The sequence below is a fragment of the Pistacia vera genome, unplaced genomic scaffold (assembly GCF_008641045.1).
Source record: "Pistacia vera cultivar Batoury unplaced genomic scaffold, PisVer_v2 Contig462, whole genome shotgun sequence".
NCBI lineage: Eukaryota > Viridiplantae > Streptophyta > Magnoliopsida > Sapindales > Anacardiaceae > Pistacia > Pistacia vera.
In genome coordinates, this window is record NW_022196293.1 from 1,786,375 (window position 1) to 1,805,606 (window position 19,232).

At 33.2% G+C, this 19,232-nt stretch overlaps 1 protein-coding gene across 1 annotated transcript; it reads left to right on the forward strand.

Annotated features, from left to right (window-relative positions):
• Positions 1-1,696: 1,696 nt before the first annotated feature.
• LOC116145541 (protein FAR1-RELATED SEQUENCE 11-like) lies at positions 1,697-10,284 on the forward strand. The gene is made up of 3 exons (XM_031430991.1): positions 1,697-1,867; positions 3,397-4,416; positions 9,301-10,284. Exons 2-3 carry the CDS (start codon positions 3,436-3,438, stop codon positions 9,916-9,918), a joined length of 1,599 nt encoding a protein of 532 aa, XP_031286851.1. The 5' UTR covers positions 1,697-1,867; positions 3,397-3,435; the 3' UTR covers positions 9,919-10,284.
• The last annotated feature ends 8,948 nt before the right edge of the window (positions 10,285-19,232 follow it).

Sequence of the window (19,232 nt, forward strand, 5' to 3'; positions counted from 1 at the left end):
TCTAAAAGACCCACTCAAGGGAGATCAATCGAAATTATGCTAGAGTTATTCAACTTCCCTCGAGTTTCTCTTGTATTCCGACAATTTTAACATTTTAAATCAATTTATGTACTTCTTAATTCTTATCGGTGTTGAGTTATTAACAATGTATGAACAATTTTTATTCTTTTTCGTATTCTGTTGAGAATATTGGTGAATGTTTAGATAACATATTTCGAAGCTTGATGAAGAATTTATCAAGTCAATAACTCTGTACATCACCTATTTGACCGAGAAAAAATAATTTCTTTGCCTTCAAAAAAGAGGGAAAAAAAAAAAAAAAAAAGAGAGAAAACCTTTATTATTTTTGGAATAATAAATTTTATAATACATTTTAGTTTAATTAATTAATTTATTTACCTAAAGGATCTTGATTTTGACATCAAGTAGGTCCATCATATTTAGAAACTGAATAATAAATGGCCTGTGCAATTTAAGTCAATTTGCACAAATCCGTTGCAAAACAAATTATAGCAACCAGTTTTATGACCTCCATCCACAATTTACATAAATTATTAATTGAATAACAATAAGAAAAATATATCAATTATTTATGAATAAATTGAAAAGCTAATTACTAAGCAGAAAATACAAATAAGGACACAAGTTTATTAAAAGATAAAAAGAGAACACTTAACGATTTAAAACAGTTTAATTTAACGATGTAAATGATAAATGTAAATCTATTTAATTATATAATATAAAAGTCAAGTGAGATATTAGAAAATTTAATAACCTTAGATAGACATATCTCAAAATCAAAAGACACAAGGAAAAATTAAGAACCAAAAAAAAAAAAAAAACATCGTAACAAGAGATAAACGAAAAATCTAAGTCTAACATTCATATTAGCCTAATTTTTTTCTATGTTTTTGGTTAAAAAGAATGAGTTTCTTTTTCTTAATATTTTTGATAATTAGTTTAAAAATAGAAAAAAAAAAAAAATGTGATCGATTTAGGCTCACTACTACTTAATAAATATTTAATTTCCATATTCAAACAAGGAGAATTATAATAAAAAAAAAAATGATCTACTAAGGAGACTTTTGTTAAGGTTTTGTAGTTTTCTCTTGAGAAATTGCTGCTTTTTTTTATAGATTTTCATCGTTTCCAGCCCGTGTTCAATGAGTTAGTAAGTCCACAATGTAATAGATGAATGAATTCGAACACAAGAATTCCGGTAGCCTAATGTCTTGTCATCAACCATAAACCAAGTAATTGTCGATGGAGTTAATTAGTATCTATATAACTCATTTGTTTAATTACTTTCATTTATCTGATGATCTATCTCAACTTGAGAGGAAAAATCGATATTAAAAATAAATCATCTATTTGAGTTCTCTATTGTTCAAAAATGTTTTAAGTTTGTTTACAAAAAGTAGTTTTGTAATATTATTTTTTTATACTTAGGAATCATATAATTTAAAGGTGGAACCATAAATATTATTTCTTATTTATTTTTCAAATGTATATATACATATATTTCCTTAAAAAGAAAATGATAAAATTAATTTAAGGCAAAAATATATATTAAGACAAATCACCTATTAACTATAAAAAGGGACAGGAATTTAATATATATTTTTTTTGCAATAAAAACCCAAACTTATGGGAGCAAATTTTCAGAAAATTGAGTAGGTTTTTAATCCTTTTTTACGACGTCGTTGCTGAGTTATCAGCAGCAATGTTTAGAGACCGAGAAAGCGTAGGATAAGAATGATGCGCAGGATATCCAAAAGGGCTCTCATCACCTCCCTGCGCAAATTAGGGCTACTCCTTGAACAATTCTCAGTTTCAACTTTCAATCAAATGCATCACTGATTTGTTGGTACCTTCCTTTCTCTTTAACTTTCACAATTTTGTTTTTATTTTTTGAATTTCTAAGCTTTAAATGTTATTATTCTGCACCCTAATGAAATGAGACTGAAAAAGAATGGCGATTTAAAAATAAACTCAACACCCAGTTGTGTTTTTGTGTTTCTGGAAACGGGTAGGGTTTAATATTGCAGAATGTGTTGTGAATATGGTGGAAGTTTGGAGTATGTATGTGTCTTGTGATTGTAGTTATATGGTTTGACAGAGAGGACTTGTTTGCAAAGTTTCAATTTTGATGGGTGGTTTGTGTAATGTGGGAATTTATGAATGGTTTGTGATAGTTGAGTAATTTGTTGTAGTTTAGTTCTGTGTGTCGACATAGCTGATAGCTACCACAAGTTTGGAGTTTGATCCATTAGGACCACCTACTTGGTGAAAAATCATATAAATATTTTTGGTTTTCTGGTTCCTTAAGATTAGGATTCGGTGCGGCCAGTTTTGTCTTGAGTTTGACTAAATGGGATTAAGGATTTTGCGGATTCGAAGAAGTAAAAAAGGGCTTATGTGAATGTAGAAAAACTTTGAAATGGCTGTGTTTCTTATAATGCAACTGCAGTTATTGTGGAGATAGTTATGAAATGGTGGATATGGTGATTGATGAGGGTGTTTTGGGAGAGAGTGGAAAATGTATTGGAATTTTGAGATTGAATTGAAGACGATATGAAGCAGTTGTGAAAGAAGATATTCACCAATTATTGGTGGATTTACTCTTGAAAGAATTATAGATAGAAGGAGTTGTAAGTAAATGAAAATTGCATAAATGAATGGTTAGAGGGGGCATGATCCAATAACATGGTCGTATGCAGGACAGCTCAATCCAAATTTCTGTATACAGAGTTAAGATTTATAAAAAGATGAGATTTGAGTAAGTGATCAACCTAAACTCCTTTAGGATTATTTGTTGGAGTTTATTACTTTCAAAGATGTCTATTGTAGAAACCTACTTGAAGAAAGTTTGTTGAACCTATTATGAACTGCTAGGATGTGTACTTTGACCTTCTCTTTGGTAAGTTTTTTATTTCTCTTCCATAATCCATATAATCACTATGAAAGATTAAACTTTATTTTTCTTTAAAACTGTAAATTTAATCTGGTGACTAGGGGGATATCAATTAGTGACATAAATAACCTCGGCAGTGATTTGACCAATTGGCCTCTGTTTACTTCCTCTAAAATATTATCATGCGTATTCAATAAACCTTTTTGGTAAAGTAAAAACTAAGTCGTGACTGTGTTTCGCCTTTGTGGAAGCTTTATATCTTATAAAGGGAAAAACTATTTTGTTTTCTTGTCTACATCATTGTTATTTTTTTCTTCAAGTTTCCAATTTATTGTTCTTCCTTTGTGTGTTTCACCAAAATTTTCATTAAACGCAGAATGAGATCACTCACACTTATGCACACATATTATTCTTTTTCAATGTAATTTTTATTTTTTGGAATTGATTTGAATAATTATTAATTTTAATTATATAATGGACAGAGAGTATTCAGTTAATCTCAAGTGGGTTGACGAGACAATATGATGACTGATGAGGCTGGACACATGTTGGTGGTTTATGATGATCCCTCGGACCAACGATCATTGTCTTTAGATGATACTAGCAGTGCAGAGGAATCACCTGATGAAACCAGACTCTCACTAGAGACCAGCAATGACGTGGTTCCATATATTGGGCAAAGATTTCCTACTCATGATGCAGCATATGAATTCTATAGTGAATTTGCAAAAAGATGTGGTTTTTCCACTAGACGTCATCGCACTGAAGGAAAAGATGGTGTTGGCAAAGGACTAACAAGACGCTACTTTGTCTGCCACCGTGCTGGTAACACACCTATCAAAACCTCAAATGAAAACAAACCTCAACGAAATCGGAAATCCTCCCGGTGTGGATGTCAAGCGTACATGCGTATAAGCAAACTTACAGAATTAGGAGCACCAGAATGGCGTGTCACAGGTTTTGCAAACCACCATAATCATGAACTCTTAGAGCCAAATCAAGTTCGTTTTCTTCCTGCATATCGAACCATATCAGATGCAGACAAGAGCCGAATACTTATGTTTGCTAAAACAGGAATTTCAGTGCAGCAAATGATGAGGCTCATGGAACTTGAGAAATGTGTGGAGCCAGGATATTTGCCATTTACTGAGAAGGATGTGAGGAACTTACTTCAGTCCTTCAGGAAATTAGATCCAGAAGATGAAAGTGTAGATTTATTAAAAATGTGTAGAAACATTAAAGAAAAAGACCCTAACTTCAAATTTGAGTGCACTGTTGATTCTAACAACAGGCTAGAGAACATTGCTTGGTCCTATGCATCATCAATCCAGGCTTACGAGATCTTTGGTGATGCTGTGGTTTTTGATACAACACATCGCTTGACTGCATTGGACATGCCACTTGGGATATGGGTTGGAGTGAACAATTATGGTGTGCCTTGCTTCTTTGGCTGTGCGCTCTTACGTGAGGAAAACCTGAGATCTTTGTCATGGGCACTGAAGGTAATATTCCACCTATGTACATAAATTATTAATTGAATAATAATAAGAAAATATAGTAAATTATTTATGAATCAATTGAAAAGCTAATTAAACTAAAAGAAAATTAAAATAAGAAACAATTTATAATACAATAAGATACAACATTTATTAAAGCGAAAAATAGAACATTTAACGTTTTAAAACTTAATTTAACTATCAAATGATATAAATGTAAATCTATTTATTAATAATATAAATTCAAAGAGATATTAAAAATATTATGTAATCCCATGTCAAGAGGTTTGAAGGGCAAATTATCCCGAAACTGAAAATGAGGATTAGTCTCATACCTTGCAGTGTGGGAGTACTTGTGGTGTCACCCCAAAAAAAAAAAAAAAAAAAAAAAAAAAAAAAGAACGAAATCTAAGTCCTCTTCTAGTATTTTGCCTTTTTTTTTTTTTTTTTTTTTTTTTCTTTTTTCTCCCCGTTTTTGGTGTAAAAAAGGAACCGGTTCTATTTTTAATACTTTGATAATTAGTCTAAAAATATGAGGGAAAAAAAAAGATATAATTGATTTATGCTCACTTCTATATGTAATAAGTATATCACTTACATTAAGGAACGAGAGACAGATAATCTTATGTCTCCTTAATGATATGATCTACTAAGGAGACGTAATAAATCTTACCTCTCATAATAAATTAATTTTCAAATATATTAAAATTAAGAAATTAAATTAGGTGAATGGTTTTGACAAGGATTATTAGATTTTGTAGTTCTTTCTCTTAAGAAACTAGCTACAACACCATTTTTTAGAATATTAGACACTATCATGACAATTATGTTGTCAATCTCGGAGCATCGATTAACAACCACTGTCAAACATTGTAGGTTAACTTTTTTTATAGTTTGTCATATAATAATATATAACTTATTTTTCACCAAAATTGAATCGATTTTTTTTTGCAAGCCACACTTGTACGTGAAAAGAAACACAAAAAAAAAACAATACAAAAAATATAGATGTAGGATTTTAATTTAGTCATTTGAATCACTGTAAAAATCTCTGTTTTTGTCTTTTTGATTCATTCATTGATCCAGTATCGCATTGCAAATTTTATACAAATCCCTTACGAAGCTTTCATCATGGAATTACGTACTTCTAGTTGGTACATATCACGCATCAACAATAATTCCCACTAATGATTATTTCCATACATTGTTATGAAAGACATTTGAAATTTATTATTGTATTAATTATTTGGGAAATTTGCTTATTATAGGAAATACTAGTTTTTTTCTTTTCAACTCCACACTAATTTTTTTTTTTTTTATAGCTTGTAGGTAATGTTGACTTTTTATTGACCTTCTCTTTATTATTTTATTTTGGCCACGTAATTACATTTGAAAAGGGATTATAATCTTTATTACATAATCCCTCATTCATCATCCCTAGATTCTCCTATTTTTCTAATTTAATTTCCATTTGATAGACAACTCTTTTAGGAGTTCTTAGTATCTATATAAATCATTTGTTTAATTACTTTCATTTTCTAATGATCTATCTCAACTTGAAGGAGAATGGTATTGAACATAAAACCATTTATTTGAGTTCTATATTTTTTCAGAATGTTTAATTTGTTTACAAAAAGTAGTTTTGTAATATTATTTTTTAAACATTAGGAATCTAATAATTAAAGGTGGAACCATATGTATTTTTTTCTTTATTATATTTTCTTCAGTAGAATAATAAAATTAATTTAAGGCACATTTAAAATATATTATTAAGACAAATCAACTATTAACTATAGAAAGGGACAAAAATTAATATTTTTGTAATAAAAAAAAACTTATGGCAGCAATTTGTAGAAAAATTGAGTGGTTTTAAATCCTTTACGACGTCGTTCTGAGTATATCAGCAGCAATGTTTAGGACGAGAAGGTAGGAATAGATATGCGCAGGATATAAAAGGGCTCTCTCACCTCCCTGCCAAATAGGCTCTTAACAATTCTCAGTTTCACTTTCAATCAAATGCATCACTGATTTGTTGGTACCTTCCTTTCTCTTTAACTTTCACAATTTTTTTTTTATTTTTTTTTGAATTTCTAGCTTTAAATGTTTATTCTGATATTTATCTTCTTTACAGACCATGAGTGACACCTAGCAGTATATCATGGCTCCCAATCAATGAATGAAGTGGGATCATTTGAACCTGTAAAATTGAGTGTTTCAGTCATGTTACCTCATTCCCTCCGAGGTTGTTCCGAGCAAGTGCAGATCATGGTATAGTCTAATCTCTAACTTATTCACATAATTTGGATCATCTTGAATGTGGAATTGTGTTTCTATGAAACTATTTTATAAAACACAAATGCTTTGGCCAAAGACTTCTTCCACATTCATTGATCCCTTGGAACACTCAAGCTCGTAATATCCGAGCCACCAGATTTCTTATTGAATACGTATCTGACTTCATACATGATTAAATCGTGACTAACAAGTATTACACACTAGATATAAACAATCTAGTGATAATGTACTGAAGTACCACGAGCACCCATGCACAAGATATGATCGTATCTCAAGTCTAAGGATAAAGTGACACCAATGCTCATAACAATGATCATTGACAGAAGATATTATACCCATGTGATCAATTGTCCAGCGATCATGTTTGATGCTTTATTCTCTAATTAATCACTTCATCATTTGTGCCCTTTTGATATGAGTTTCATCCCCCAACCATCAATATCTCATGCTAATCAATTATGGCACATAGTAATGCTGATCTTATAATAATATTGCCCCCGATTATTATCACATCCAATTAGGAACATAGTTAAAAGCGAGTCATACTAGAAGAATTCTGATACTCATATTCTCAAACTCTTTGAAAATATAATTTTTTCTAGCACAAGCCTAGGGACATACGCAACTTAATTAAATATAGATGACACAAAGTAGCGTAGAATAATTGTCATTTTATTAATGATAAAAACATTACAAAGTTTATATATATAAATGTTGCCCTAAACCTTACATCTATCATCAGTTTTAAGGCACATACACTAATAAGTTTTTCAATTTTGCTCATCATATTCCGACAATTTTAACATTTCAAATCAATTTATATACTTCTTATTAGTGTTTAGTTATTAATAATATATGAACAATACCTTATTCTTTTTCATATTCTGTTAGAGAATGTTGGATGAATGTTTAGATATCATATTTCGAAGCTCGAGAAGAACTTATCAAGTCAATAACTCTTATTGATTCCATACTTAATGGTGTACAGCACCAATTTGACTCGAGAAAATAACCATTGATATAATAAATTCCTTGCCTTCAAAAAAGAAGAAAAACAAAAAAGAAAAAGAGGAAAACCTTTAAATTAATATTGGAATAATGAAGCTTATAATAATTATTAGTTAATTAATTTAATTTACCAAGAAGTCTTGATTTTGACATCATAAGTACCTGTATCATATTTAGAAAGAGTAAACGACTTTTTCCCACTCAAATAATAGTTTAATGAAACTTTCTCACCCAAGAACTTTTAAAATATAACTTTACTGCCCAAACATTATATTTTATTAATAATTTCCGTTAAATGTAGTGATATTCATTGTGAAGATGAAAATACCTCCTCCAAAGATCAACTCCCAATCGCCAACCACCACAAATCAAGGTTTCTTGCACCTCAACCCAAATTTCGGTCGATTCCGACGTTGAAAATCAACTCTGTCACAATCGTACAACTCATTGGCATCTCCCATCAAAACCCATTTCATCCCCTCCCACAATCACCCCTTAATCAGTCCAGGCTGTTAGGGCAGCTTCATTCAGGCTTTCCGTCAAACAGTTTGTGTGCAAGCTAGAAATTGGTAGTTGTGAGGGTAGTGGGAATTAGCCGGTGACTGGAAAACACAATCACACCAACAACAACACTACTACAACGATTAAGTCCGACAATAACCTTCAATCAAGCCCATAATCATCAACAAATCATCATTCAACTCAAAAACAAACCCTAGGGAAGGAGGCTTCAATAGGCAGTCATAGGGAAGCAATCAAGGTCGGGAAACTTTGGGGTTTTGATGAGGGTGCAACGATTAGTCGAATAGCGGGGTGGGGGATGATTTCTGGTGGAAAGGGCGGTTGGAAAAAGGCTAGCCCACCCATGCGTGACTCACTCGCGCGACTCCCCTAGTTGTTTGTTAGAGTTGAAGTTTTAGTTGATTTGCGTTTGTTGTTTGGAGTTTTGGTTGATTTGGATTTGTTGTTTGGAGTTTTGGTTGATTTGGGATTTTAAATTGACCATCATGCCCTTATTTATAACGGACTTTTGATAATCTTGCTATTATTCACAATAAAATTTACTAACAGAACTATGCTTTGGATAGTAAAATTGTATTTTGAAAGTTCTTGGGTGGGAAAGTGTCGTTAGGCTATTATTTGGGTTGAAAAACGTCATTTAATCTATGAGTAATACTATTTAATCTATTTAGAAATTAGAATAAGTAAATTGCCTGGTGCAATTTCAGAGTCAATTTGCACAAATCCTTGGCAAAACAAATTATAGCAACGAGTTTTATGACCTCCATCCACCTATTTACATAAATTATTAATTGAATAATAACTAAGAAAAAGTATATAAATTATTTATGAATAAATTGAAAAGCTAATTAAACTAAAGAGAAAATTAAAATAAGAACACATGTTATAAATACAATTAAAGATGGACACAAATTTATTAAATGATAAAAATAAGAAATTTAATGGTTTAAAACAGTTTAATTTAACTTTATAAATGATATAAATGTAAATCTATTTGATTNCTCGCGTAGGATAACCTTTAGTGCTTTGACTTTACATTTTACTGACGTAGCTTACAAAAAGCAGGTGGCTGTTGCTGTTGATTTTAAAGATCAAGCTGCAGAACAACAGACAATGCAGCAGAATCTCCAAAACATTTGCATGAAGACTGGAGCTCCTATGGAATCCCATGCAGCTTCTGTCCTCACTCCTTTTGCCTTCTCGAAGCTGCAAGAGCAATTTGTTTTGGCTGCTCATTATGCATCATTTCATATGGACGATGGTTTCCTTGTGAGACACCACACAAAACTTGAGGGAGGCCGGAAAGTGTATTGGGTTCCTCAAGAAGGCATCATAAGTTGCAGCTGTCATCAATTTGAATTTTCTGGAATTCTCTGTCGACATGCCCTTAGAGTCCTCTCAACAGGAAATTGCTTTCAGATTCCAGAAAGGTATCTTCCCATCCGTTGGCGTCGGATCAGCACACATTCTATAAAGCAACTTCAAAGTTCTCCAAGCGAGCATGCAGAGCGGGTTCAGTTACTTCAGAGCATGGTATCATCTCTGATTGCAGAATCTGCTAAGTCAAAGGAGAGGCTAGATCTTGCAACCGAACAAGTTTCCTTCCTCTTGTCTCGCATAAGACAGCAACCAGTTTCATCACAAGGTTTGAGAGATATTTCTCCCCTTCATAGGAATCTATAACTCTAGACATACCTTAAAACAGTAGCTTTAGCATCATCTCAGTTCTTGTGGAAAGCAGAAGGAAACACATCAGAAATTTGACAATGGAAGGAAGTTGGGTGCATTTGATTTGGTTTCAAATTCACTTTTATGCAGGCTTGGACTGGACCGAGTTTTGGGCTTGAAGACATTTGCATGTCGGTTTTTGTAGCTTTGTTATATGAAATCGGAAACTAATTAGTCTAATCGTACGTGGTGTAGTATTCCTAGATGTCGTGTTACATGTTCGTATTTTGGAGGTGTTTCATGAGGATTCTGATATGTACAAATATATACAGAACCAAACCTTCTTTTGTATGTATATCAATGTGGTCACGTTATATGAAATATTGATCTTTTTATTAGAGGTAGATACATACAAGATGTATTTCCTAAATGTTCCGTGCTCAGAAGCAGCCTGCTTATGGATTGAATTGAAGTTGGAGTTGTTACTTCTAAATTACCAATGTGCATGTAGGGGAAATTTTTCATCAACCTCTCTTGAAATTTGATTTAATTACGAGCAATGGTTATTTTTTGTGCACGTGTTATACATGCATGAATAATGAGATATGTGCATTTTTAACTGTTATGCATTTTTCGAGATCTCTGCAAAGTTATATTTTTAAGTTTTGAGTAAAAGTAATCATTTCAAATGTAAATTATCCAAAAATTTCNTGGGTTGTTGGCATCAATCTTGTGTTCATGAAATATTGCCACACACGAGTGTCCATGCGAAGATTTCTTGTGGAAAATGTCTTATATCGATCACCCACCATGACCCATTGTGCTTGTTCCTTTGTCAATCTCCTAATCACCGTGTCATAATCGACATTTTTCAAGTACTCATTGTATCTGTCCTCTTCCACTGGCATGTAATACTTTCCTTCTAGCTAGTATACTCGTAAAATAATCAATAAAACTCATTAAAAATATGTATAAGAAAATACACATATAAACAAGTAATAAAGTATAAGCCCGTATTTAATTTTTCTTTATATACAAATATACTCAAAATATACTCAAAATGGCATCTTGATAGTGTAGCCCAATCCCTTCCATTGCGTGACATTCCGAGTGACCATAACTCACCTATTACCTACAAAAACATTGAAAACAACGGAGTGAGCACTAATTACTCAGTAAGTAAACCTGCTATGCTACCCTTCTCTCTCTGTTACTTAAATCTTGAATATTCTTTCCTTACCACTCATTTCCCGAGTATTCTCTATTCTTTCTCTGTTATTCTCTCTGTTCTTTCTCTATTCTTGCTCTATTCTTTCTCATTCTTTCTCTGTTTTGCTCACTATTTTTCTCTCAATTTTCTAATTTCTCACTACTCATAATAATGAGCATGGTTTTATGCATATACATGATGCAAATCCACAAATGCATAGATTATGCATTTTCTTTTCTATTTTTCTTATTCTGTTTTTCTTTCTTTTTCTTTCTTTCTTTCTTTCTTTTCTAGTCTTTTTTTCTATTCTTTCTTTTCTTTCTTTCTTTCTTTCTATTCTTTCTTTCTTTTCTATTTTTTTCTTTCTTTTCTTTTCTATTCTTTCTTTCTTTCTTTCTATTTTTTCCGATCGGACTTGGTTGAGGCATGGATTTAGAGTCTTGGCTGTGTGAGTGAATTCTTTAATTCTGGGTACAGTCCTCATCACACGCACTTCTAACGGACTGTACAATTCTTCTTTCTGAATTCTGAGGCCGCTTACTAATGGCGGCGTGCATGTGGGACTATGTCACTCACGGTTCCCCATCGCAACAACCTTCTCTTCTTTTTATCTTTTTACACTTCTTTAACTAAAATTTCATATTTGAATATCTTTAATATTCTCATTTCTTTCCATTTTATCTTTAACATATTTTAGGGCTTTTTCATGCTTTTATGAATATGTATGCATGTAGATGGTTTCATGCTTATAATTCTTTCTAAATGCAAATGTTTAAATGCAAGAATGCTATGTAGCATCAAAATAAGTTTCTCTCAATCATCTACAAACTCATATCAATTCATAAATGAATAAAACTCATGCATACACTTCTCTTTGGCATTTCATCAAACAATTCATGTGCACAAATCAATACTAATTTGGATACACTTCTATCTCTATTTTAGGCCACCAAAAATTTGGAATAAACTCCTCCATAATTAACACCAAATCTGCCCAAAATACACACTTCAAAATTTTCACTTCAATTCTTCCAAATCTCATTCAAACATTCATCAAATAACAACTACACCAACACAACTTCTCATGGATAGGTTCTAATCATTATTCAACACCAAATCCATCAACAATTCTACATATAACACATATATATGCATAAAGAAATTTTTCTACACAACATAACTTAAATCATACTTAGGGTAGGATTTACTTACCTTGTGCTTGAGTAATTCCACTAGAATCTTTCTTTCTTTGGTAGACTTGTTCTTTCTCTAAAACCCTAAGCATAAACACTATAAGAATTCAACACTTTAAAAATTAATCTCACATCTATTGTAAGAATTATTACCTTTGGGTGCTTAGGATCAAGTCTCTACCAAAATCCAACTAAAGCCCTCTAAAATCCCTTGGAAATTTGATGAAGAGATGAGAGAAATTGAGAGTGAAGTGGCGTGAGAAGGAGTAGAGAATGGTAGGGTCTTTTTGCTTGAACTCTTAATATCTCATATTAATATGCATACTTTCCCATTTTGCCCTTGCACTTTATTTAAAGTTCCATCTATGTCCCTTAGTCAATTACCATAATGCCCTCATTTTTTGCATTCTCCATGAAATTCTATCTCTTTTCACTCCCCACTTTTTCAACTAATTTTGAGTGAAAAGACCATTTTACCCTTAATGCAAGTTTAAGGCATTTTCTTCACATTTTCTCAAAATAACTTTAGCAAAAATCAACTAAAGGTATAATAGCATAAATTAAATTACGTACCTCCATGTGGGCGTTACATGGCAGCAATTCATAATATTTGTTAATTGTCTCAACATCAAATTTTACCTCCTTTCCTCGAACTCTCGTTTTCCCCATTGGCACTTTTAGGTAAGTTGGCATTTAGTCATTCAACAATTGGAGCAATTGTTGATGGGGGAGTTTGAGTGAATTTATGTCAACCCAATTTCCTTATTATGTCAGTTATGTCTTCTACATATTATCCTCAAAATCTATGCCTCTTTCTTGTATGAAACCCCTCTCTTTTTGGTGAGCATCTTTAAACCTTTCCTTAGCTTTTACACTCACAAATTTAGGATCATTAGCTTGACTACCCTTCCCACCTCTCTCTTTTCGTTTGGGAGCTATTTTTTTAGCCATAATTTTTTTTTCTTTTTTCTTTCAAACAAACGAACTCCATAACTCCAATAGCAAACAACCACCCAACTCTTCAAATAGGATTGAACTTATCTCCTTTAAACACCAATTTTTCTCAACAATCCAATTCCAATAAAAAATTGACAACAACATCTAATCAACAACACAAACTAACAACAATGTATGTTCTATAATTCGNAATGAATTATTATTATTAATTGAATGTTAATATATTATTATATATTAATTGATTTCAATTATAATAATAATTAATTAATTTAAATACCATAAAGGGTGTGTTTGGTTGCAAGGGTGAACTAGGGTTGGAGCCCATGGCTATTCCTAAGTAGAATAGGGTTTTAATTGTTGCACTATATAAGTGCAACTTAAAATTAAAACAAAGGAGAATTATTCATTCAATTAAAAACCCTGGCCACCCTATCTCTCTCTCTCTCAAGAAGAAAACTTTTCTTGTTCTTCTTTCTTGATTCTTGAAGCCCTTGATTGTTCTAGCAAGATAATCAAGGGTTCTTCTGCGGATTATCTTTGTGTGGACTTCTGTGAGTGTGATCCTGCTTTGGATCAATTGATGAAAAATCATGTGAACAGTGTTCCTGTCCAAAATCAGAGATATTCGAAGGAGCCTCCAAACATACGTAAGTATTCTAATCCTTGAATGGATTTACTTTATACAAATTTTTGTTTATAAACATGTAAACGGTATAATCCATACTTGGATCGAGGCAAAGAAAGGTAATTGATTTACCTATTGAATTTTTGTTTTCCGATGCGTATGGTAGATCAATTACTTATACAATTTGCAAAGGTCCATCTACAGACTCAAGCAAGCTTAAAGGAGATGAAACATTCGTTTCGATGAAGCCATAAAAGAATTCAGTTTTATCAAGAACGAAGATAAGGCCTGTGTTTACAAGAAAGTAAGTGGGAGCGCAGTGGCATTCCTAGTGTTATATGTCAATGGCATACTTCTAATCGGGAATGATATATCGAACTTGCAGTCGGTAAAGACTTGGTTATCCAAGTGCTTCTCCATGAAGGACTTTGGAGAAACAGCCTACATTCTTGAAATAAAGATCTATCATCATATATCGGGTAGGTTGCTTAGCCTAAGTCAGAGTACATAGACAAGGTACTAAAAAGATTCAGTATGGAAGAATCTAAGAAGGGGATTTCTTCTTATGGCACATGGTATCTATCTCTCTAAGGGTATGTATCCTAAACCACACGATGAGGGAGATAGAATGAAGAGGATCCCACATGCTTCAACAAGTGGATCCACCTTGTATGCTCAGATTGATATCTAATGTGCATTAAGCACTTGTAGTGGATATCAATCAAATCCAAATGAGCAATGCCATGTTGTATGCTTAGACTGATGTCTCATGTGCATTAAGCACTTGTAGTGGATATCAGTCGAATCCAACTGAGCGATACCATGCTGTATGCTTAGACTGATATCTCATGTGCTTTAAACACTTGCAGAAGATATTAATCGGATCCAAGAGAGCAATGTGATGATATGTACTCAGATTGATGTCTTTTGTGCATTCAGCACTTGTAGAAGACATCAATCAAATCCAAGTGAGTGACACTCGATGAGTGTCAATGAATATCTTTAAATACCTAAAAAGGACTAAGGTCACTATAAGAAGATGCAATGATGGTATTTTCCAAATATAGAGATGATTTTTGCTTGAAATTTTGTCTCAGTAGAGCTATAGTGAGCTCGAAGAGCTCGAATTAGAGTACTGCAGCGGATTCTACAACTGATGCTAAGTATATCGCATTATTTAATGTAGCCGTGTAGGCAGTTTGGATCAAGAAGTTCATTACTGAACTGGATGTGGTTCCAAGCATTACTAGTCCAGTAAAGTTCTACTGCGATAATAATGGAGCCATTGTTGTGGCTGAGGAATCAAGGTCTCACCAGTAATCCAAACACTTAGTTGATTCAATCTGATCTGAGAGGTCGATTAGAAAGGGAATGTGTAGATTTGCAGAATATGTACTAACCCACTATAAAAGTTTCTGTTGCAGCAGAAACATGATGGGCACTTGGGTCATTTGATGTTAAGTACATGAATAATTGGCTATATTGCATGTGGGAGATTGTTGGAGTAGGTGCCCTAGAGCCAGCCAATTATTGTGGAATTGACTCTTTGTAATAATGTTTATTAATCAATAAAAGACATTTTCTACTATATCATGTAAATCATAGTTGTATGTATTGATATATGTCCTTAGGATGGTAGAACTATGACGAGGGTATCAAGTGTTTCAAATCTTGATAGTGAAAACCCTATGAGCACATATGGTGGACATTCTAGAAATTTCCATAGCCCCAGTATTATTTTGACCAAGGACACAGATAATACAGTAAGGCTATCATAGTGTTGAACGACCCTGTCGAAAGGTAGTGAATAATCTCACTTGTCAAGGGTGTTTGCTGACAACCTAGTGCAACACATGGGTGCTTACTGTAGGCAAGTTCACTGGACTGACCCACCAGAGAATTCCATATAGATGGTAACCCAAGTGTCTATGGAACAAATCCTTTAACGAATGGTAGTGCATGTGACCCTTAGACTTGAGATCACCATAGTGCCTTTTGCACCAATTGGTGTAGTTTGACACTAGCCCAACATAGTTCTATTTAGAGCTGTCAATACGATAGTGATTGGCTGCATCGAGGAATGTATCAAAACTATGGTGGATCAACAAAGGATTCATCACTCCCGGAGACGGGAGAAGTTATCTCATGGTGCAATTCAGTTAATGATAATGACAGTAAATCTGTGATCACAGTGGGATTGAGTTGTTGCTCAATAATTTATTATTCCGATCATTGGTCTAGTAATTGAATACAAATATCAAGGATAATTGAGGTTAACACTACTTCTATACCTCAGTCTCAATGAAATAACAGGTGATGAAAGGATTTGATTGCACAGTAACCATATCGTTGACTAGTAGCTATTTCACTGAATCTGAGTCTATCAGGTAGCTATGATGCCTTGCTAGGGGCTAATCTTGGTCTGTGTGTAGTGAGACGATTGATCGGTGTCAATCACGATACTACTCACTGTCGGTATGAAGAGCCTACGGGTCACACACTAAGGAGACAGTTTAAGGATGGTTAACTATGGAAGGGTATTTTCGTCTTTTGGATGAAACGACATATTGGTAATTTTGCTGTGTAATTAAATTTACTGAGGTTGTAGCCTGTGTCCAATTTTATTGGAATAATTTAGCAAAGTTACGAGTTTAATTATTGAAGTTAATATTAATATTTAACTAAATAATTAAATAGGGACCTATGTGCGATTCCACCTAAGTTTGGGTTGTTGCTTGCTAAACTTTGGGGGTAGAATTGATATTGTGCTTTTCTATATAAAGAAAAGCAAAATAGGTTTTGAGTTAGAGAATACATTATTCAGCCGTGAGAGTTAGAGTATTGAGAGAAATATTTTCTCTCTTCATCTCTTTTCACTCTTTATCCTTCCAAACCTTGAAACCTTAAAGCCAAGGATTGATTCTAGCAAAATCATCTTCGTGAGGATGACGTGAGTTCAATTCTACTTTTGGACTAGCAGCGAGATCGTGACGAGAATGAAAAATGTCATATTTACCCCCCTTAATGTCTAGTCTTTTATACTTATTTGCTGCCTAAATATACTCATTATTATTCTATTTTGATTTAGGATGCAAATGGAGGCGTTAATTGCAAAACGGAACTAATTAAGTGAATTCGGACAGTTTCGACATTGTTTCGTAATCTGGGCATAACTCTCTGATCGAAGCTCCGATTGAGATGATTAAAAGTGCTGTGGAACACTAACAAATAGATCTACAACTTTCATGTTTTGAGTTTGGAGAGATACTCGCTGAATCAAGGTTGTAATCGGGCTTCAATTTGACACACCTGCACTGCCGACGTTCTGGAACATTTTGCCTTGTCATGCAAATCAATTGGGCAGTTTATTATTGGAAGATTTGAAGACATGTGGCACGCAAGTTACAACTCATAATCACCACTTTCCTATTTTATTTTAGGACTTTATCTTATTTTCAATTAATTGGAATCAGATTAGGATAAGTGTTATTTTAGGATATTAGAATATTTTTAGGAGATTGAGTAGTTTTTCTAGATTTGAATTGGATTTTTAAAAGGAGAGATCAGTGGAGGTTTTTACACACACCACGCCTCTCTCTTCTCTTCTCTGGAATTTTTCTCTAAATCACTACAGAAACATTTTCTCCCACTCTCACCTTTTCACACCCCTTAAGTTTTTGTTTCCTCTTAAGTGTGCACAATTCTTTCAAGAATTTAGCATAGCGAGGTACTTGTTTAATAGCATCTAAGAGTGGAATATTTACCTCGCATCTATGAAAAGTCTCATATATATCTCTATTCTGCTCATCTTTTCTAGATTCTGCCAAAGCTTGAGGAAAATGTGGTACCGGTTTATAGTCGGACAGAGGCGGAAACTTACGCTTAGGAACGCCATTGTCGTTGGGAACATTCTTGTCTACAATGACATCTTTCTCCTTTTCTTCCTTCGACGATGTAGGGGCTGCCTTTATTGGAATCTCCTCCTCTTTACCACTTCTCAAAACGATTGCACTTACATTTTCTCTTGGATTGACCACCGTTTGAGAGGGTAATTTCCCCGAACTTTGCTCCTTCAGCTTACTGATTGCGGTTGCCATCTGCCCTATCTGATTCTCCAAACTTTGAACACTGGCCCTCGTCTCCAGAATTAGTAGTTTGGTCCAGTTGTTGTCTAGGGGGGTATGGCTGCTTGTACTGCTGGTAATTTGGGCGGTTTTGATGGTGAGGCTAATTTTTATACCTTGGTAGAACGAAACGAAGGCCTCAGAATCAATAAATCTGTGAGATCTATCTATTTTTAGTGTTCAATTTTATGCTTTGAGTATTGGATGTTCTTCTATGCTTATTTTAATGATTGTTTCATTTAATTTCTAGAAGGCCTACTAGGTTATTATTTGTTACAATCTACTGCTAAGTTAGATATCAAATCCGTAATTGTTTGATCCCTCTAACTTGTGAAGCAATTAGGGTTATTGATTTGCTGCGTCATGAATTAGTAATCTTAAGAGAAACACTCGACTAAATTAAATGCAGCTGCTTGAGTTTGTGTTATTTAGCTTCATCGATCTCTCTAGTTCTTTAGGCTGCCACTAGATTAAATCTTTAGCGCTTGTCTAGGGTTGTTTAGTAGTAAGGTTAATTAAGATCGCTTGTTTCCTAATTAATTACAACTAAGAAGGGATTGAAAATAGTTCAAACGGTGAATATTCAGGTATGAATTGATTTAATTTTGCATCAATGATCAGTTGTAAGATTACGATGGTGGATGTTGACCGAGACCAAGTTTTGTTATATTAATTGATTTCGATTTGAATTTTTTTGTTTTTGCTAAGATTGTTTTCTATTTTACTCAAAACCCCCCAGCCTTGTTCACATCATTGAAAATTCGGCTAGACACTCTTCATGGGATCGACCTTTGCTTACCCTATTTACAGTTCAGTAGTTAGGTTAGGAAGGTTTTTAATCTTGGTTGCCTATGAAAGCATACCAAATTTTGAAAAAAAAAAAAAAAAAAAAAAAAAACTGTGAACAGTAGTACTGTTCCGGATGAACAGTGATACTATTCATAAGGAAAATTTTGGTTGAGTTAGGAGTACTGCGAGTACCCATTTTGAAGAAAACAAAATTCTGAGCAACACTAGAAAAGTTTCTAGCCTCACCCTCTTTAGGCCAAATTCGAATGTTTTGATAGGGTTTTTGGCATTTTCGTGTTTCTAGCCATTTTTTTTTTTTTTGTTTTTTTTTTTAATTTTCTAGTTAGTTTTCATTTTTTGTCATTTATTCTAATTATTTTATGAGGGTTTTTGTTGTATGACCAGGTCATCTCATCTTGGTGATTTAACAT